This window comes from Pseudophryne corroboree, chromosome 5, assembly GCF_028390025.1.
Source record: "Pseudophryne corroboree isolate aPseCor3 chromosome 5, aPseCor3.hap2, whole genome shotgun sequence".
Taxonomy (NCBI): Eukaryota; Metazoa; Chordata; class Amphibia; order Anura; family Myobatrachidae; genus Pseudophryne; species Pseudophryne corroboree.
This window is the reverse complement of record NC_086448.1, coordinates 729,173,130-729,177,110: the sequence shown is the minus strand read 5'-3', so window position 1 is coordinate 729,177,110 and position 3,981 is coordinate 729,173,130. Positions and strand designations below refer to the sequence as shown.

At 44.1% G+C, this 3,981-nt stretch overlaps 1 protein-coding gene across 1 annotated transcript; it reads right to left on the bottom strand.

Moving 5' to 3' along the window:
• Window positions 1–2,254: 2,254 nt before the first annotated feature.
• LOC134929379 (uncharacterized) lies at window positions 2,255–3,684 on the bottom strand. The gene is made up of 2 exons (XM_063925039.1): window positions 3,099–3,684; window positions 2,255–3,016 (listed from the first exon to the last, which is right to left on the bottom strand). Exons 1-2 carry the CDS (start codon window positions 3,498–3,500, stop codon window positions 2,441–2,443), a joined length of 978 nt encoding a protein of 325 aa, XP_063781109.1. The 5' UTR covers window positions 3,501–3,684; the 3' UTR covers window positions 2,255–2,440.
• Window positions 3,685–3,981: the final 297 nt, after the last annotated feature.

Sequence of the window (3,981 nt, the reverse complement as noted above, 5' to 3'; positions counted from 1 at the left end):
CTGTTGTGGGGGTGTACATGTAGTTTGAAAGACAAGTAATGATTACTTGTGATGAAAGGGTTAATGAAAACCTTCCCCTTTCTTGTGAAACTAGAAAACTCCTTGAGGATTTGTCCAAATATCAGTCTTTAGGGATGCTATGTAAATTTTGCTGGATAGCAGCGATGAAAGGGTTAATGAAGACCTTTTCCCTTGTAAATTGGAGTCTTTTTGGAGTCTTGCACCATTCTGTATACAGGTTGCCAGGATTACTATGAATCAAACAAAAAGACATACAATGAATATCACAGATATTTATACAGTGATTTAACATAAGGCCCATACTCACAGAGAGATTTCTGCAAGAGATGTGTTCTGAGCAATTTATCACGGGAGATGTCCCTTGAACATCCCGGTGTCTAGATCTCCCATACACACGTGAGATCTGTGTTGAGCAATCTGTGCTGAGCAATCTGTGCTGAGCAATCTGTGCTAAACAAAAAAAAAAAACTATTTAAATAGTGGGTTGGTATTATAGTGAGGGGGGTGGGGAGAGTGTGTCTTTTTCTAAACAAAAAAAAGACCTTTTTAAATAGTGGGTTGGTATTATAGGGGAGGGGAGGGTGTGTCTTTTTCTGTTGTGTCCGCATCTCTCCTCCTACAAAAAGTGGATCTCTATATTATAACTATAAAGGTTATTTTAGCATAGTCTTGATGGCTATAGTTAATGCCAACTATGAGTTCATATTTGTGGATGTGGGGAAAAATGGAAGAGCATCCGATGGCGGATCAATCAAAGATACTGTGTTTTATGAGAGGCTGCTTTGCAACCAATTAGACCTACCGAAAGCTGAGGACTGCATGCATGGCTTGAATTATGTGTTTGTGGCAGATGAAGCCTTTGCTCTGCACGAGCACATCATGAAACCCTACCCACAAAGGAACTTATCCAAGGAGAAACGCATTTTTAATTATCGGCTCTCAAGGGCCCGCCGCATAGTTGAAAACGCATTTGGGATCTTGAGTAGTAGGTTCAGAATTTTCCACTCTGCTATTGGCCTAAGGGTGGATAAAATAGACTGGGTTGTGTTGGCCTGCTGTGTTCTACACAATTATCTAAGGCGTAAGACTGGCCCAAAATGCCCCCCATCTACTACTCCGGCTAACAACCCTGATGTGGACTCTGCCAGGCTGCCTGCTCAGGCCGACAACTCTGATGTGGACTCTGCCAGGTTGCCTGCTCAGGCCGACAACTCTGATGTGGACTCTGCCAGGTTGCCTGCTCAGGCCGACAACTCTGATGTGGACTCTGCTAGGTTGCCTGGACTTGAAAGGCCACAGTCCACACCTAATCCCACTTTAAAGGCTAGAAAGGTCAGGGACGACTACCTGACCTTTTTTAATGGAGTAGGTGCAGTGGATTGGCAAGACTCCTACATTTAACTGCTTTTATGTTTGATAGACATTACATATGCTTGATTGGTTTTATATTTTATTGTATTTTTTTTATTTATTTCCAAAATAAAAATGTATCTTGTTTTAAACTTCTGTTGTCAGAGTATGTACCTGTGTGTGTTTTGCATGTATATTAAAAAACAACGTAGCCATGAGGAACTCTGGGGTCAGGTATACCCAGGACACTTCACGACTGCGTCGTTTTTTGTGGGGGATAAGTGAGGACTAATGGGATCCAACAGTGTGAACCAAGTCAGGCATACCTGTGTGTGCCATCACCCCTGTGTTCCGTCCCAGTCACTGTATCACCTCTGTGTCTGAGGGGGCGCAAATTTACAGTTTGCAGGAGGGCGCCGGACACCATAGCACTGGCCCTGGGAATCAGTATGATATCCCGGCAGCAGGCATCCCGACAGTCATAATCCCAACGTCGGGATGGCGGCCACCGGAATGCCGGCAGCGGCTCGAGCGCAAAGAAGCCCCTTGTGGCTCGCTTTGCTTGCCAAATTTTTAGTCTCCCTCTATGGGTGTCATGGACACCCACAGGGGGAGAATATGTCAGGATTGTGGCTATTGGGAACCCGACGCAGAGATCTTAACCGCATCCCTCTGTAATAAATGTCCCCTTTAACAGTACCTTGAAGGTAGGATTGTCCTCACTTATCTCCCCTTAAAAAAAAAATTTTTTAAGGGGGGATAAGTGAGGACAAATTTGGTACAACAGCATTCCTATCATAACTCCCCCAAAAATTAAAAATATAATGATAAACCATAAAAAATACACAACACTTCTTTTTTGTTTTGAAAATAATTTACTTATAAAAATATATTAATTTTTAACACTTATGCAACTGGATTCATCGATAAGAATGACCAATATCCCAACGTTCAAAAGTCCAGGACAAAAAACCGACACTATGGTAACTATGAACAACATAAAAGAGTCGAGGAAACATGGAACAATTTGTCCAACGGAAACTAAAAAACTAATAAAAAAAATTATAATTTAATAATTGAAAAAAGTAGCCTCGTCCTCTGGGGGGAGCTGTGTACTCAGCATTGCTGAGTACAATCCAGTGGACAAAGTGCTGGTGGGAGGAGTGGGCAGAGTGGGTGTAGGTGGGGGTCCCGGCGAAAAAAAAGGGCGCTGTGGCGGAGGATTACCCGGCGGATAATAGTATGGTTGGGGATAAGGATACTGGGACTGTGGGGCATTTCGTGCGCGCCGCACAGGATTTGACATTAGATCCAGGTCATCGGATAGGTCATTATCCTCGGCCCTTCTCAATACATCAAATACTATGCGCCTGAAAGTTCTAAAAACAGTTTCGGGCATTACACGTATCTGAGATTCTATCGTGTTTGAAAATTGACGATAGAAGTCTGGTGGCCTATTAAGCATTTCCTCTGCCCGTTGGATAAATTGAACCGTGCTGGAGGATGCAGAATCGGAACTCAATGATGAATTCTTTTGTCTCCGCCTTGGTGGTGCTGTCGACCGAGATGGTGCTGACTCCTCACCACTGAGCTCCAGTTCTGTTGCCTCTGTTGCGGAAGTGTTCATTACCTCCGGGGTAGATTCCTGTAAAAAAAAAAGAAAATAAAACATTAGGGCGTTGATTAAACAATGATAAAGTTGAACATTTTAAAGTGTTTTAACTTACCGGATTAAGGGTCCCCTCTTCCTCTGGCGTCTTAGGAGACTCTTTATCCAGGCTACCCTGTCCATGTAATTTCGCCTCTCTCTCCAAAAGGAACTTCATCTGTTCATAATACCATAGCGTCAGCTGGTAAACATCATCAGTTCCGGCTCCTGAACGTTGAGACTCGATCACGCGTGTGTGTTCCTTCTTGAACACCGTCCGCAAGTTTGCTATCTTCTTCTTCGCCCAAAGTAGATCAGCATCACTGTTATGGGCTTTGCTGTACTCCACCAATTGTCTGTAGGCCTGATCCTTCTTCTGTCTGTTTGAAAAATCCTTGCTACGGACCTTCCACAGACATTCGCTGGCCCGATACACATCAATGAATCCAGTTGTGAACTCCCGGTCCATGTAAGAAGCCATTGCTGTGAGAAAAATAAAACAACACTATTTAAATAACAAGCAAGGAAAAACTTTAATAAAATATGTTGACCCTCGCATTAAAAAAACCATGCCGCTTATACACGTGTTGCGCCAGGAAATGGTGCTTATACACACGCTGCGCCAGGTAAAGCCGCTTATACACACATTGCAACCAGGTAAAGCCACTTAAGCACCACAAACATATAGTAACACCCCCTATCCCCCCCCCCCCGCCTGCTAATACAGCTTCAAAGCACATTAAGCAGCCTGTCTAATCATACGGATACATCCATCTTCTCCTAGACCGCTATCACCAGCCGCATCACACTCCCCCATATATGTATCGCTCGATACACAGGACAGCCTCATAAAAACATAATTAATAACAACCCCCCCCCCCACCCGGCTGTTAAGACAGCCCACACTCCAGTGGCGTGTGGCGAGGTCAGTGGCTGGTGAGGCACTACAGCCATAATGTTCG

Coding starts and splice junctions, on each gene's coding strand:
- LOC134929379 (XM_063925039.1), bottom strand. CDS start 3,500: ATGGCTTCTTACATGGACCGGGAGTTCACAACTGGATTCATTGATGTG. Junction 3,017..3,098: donor AAGAGGGGACCCTTAATCCG/GTAAGTTAAAAC, acceptor TTTTTTTTACAG/GAATCTACCCCGGAGGTAAT.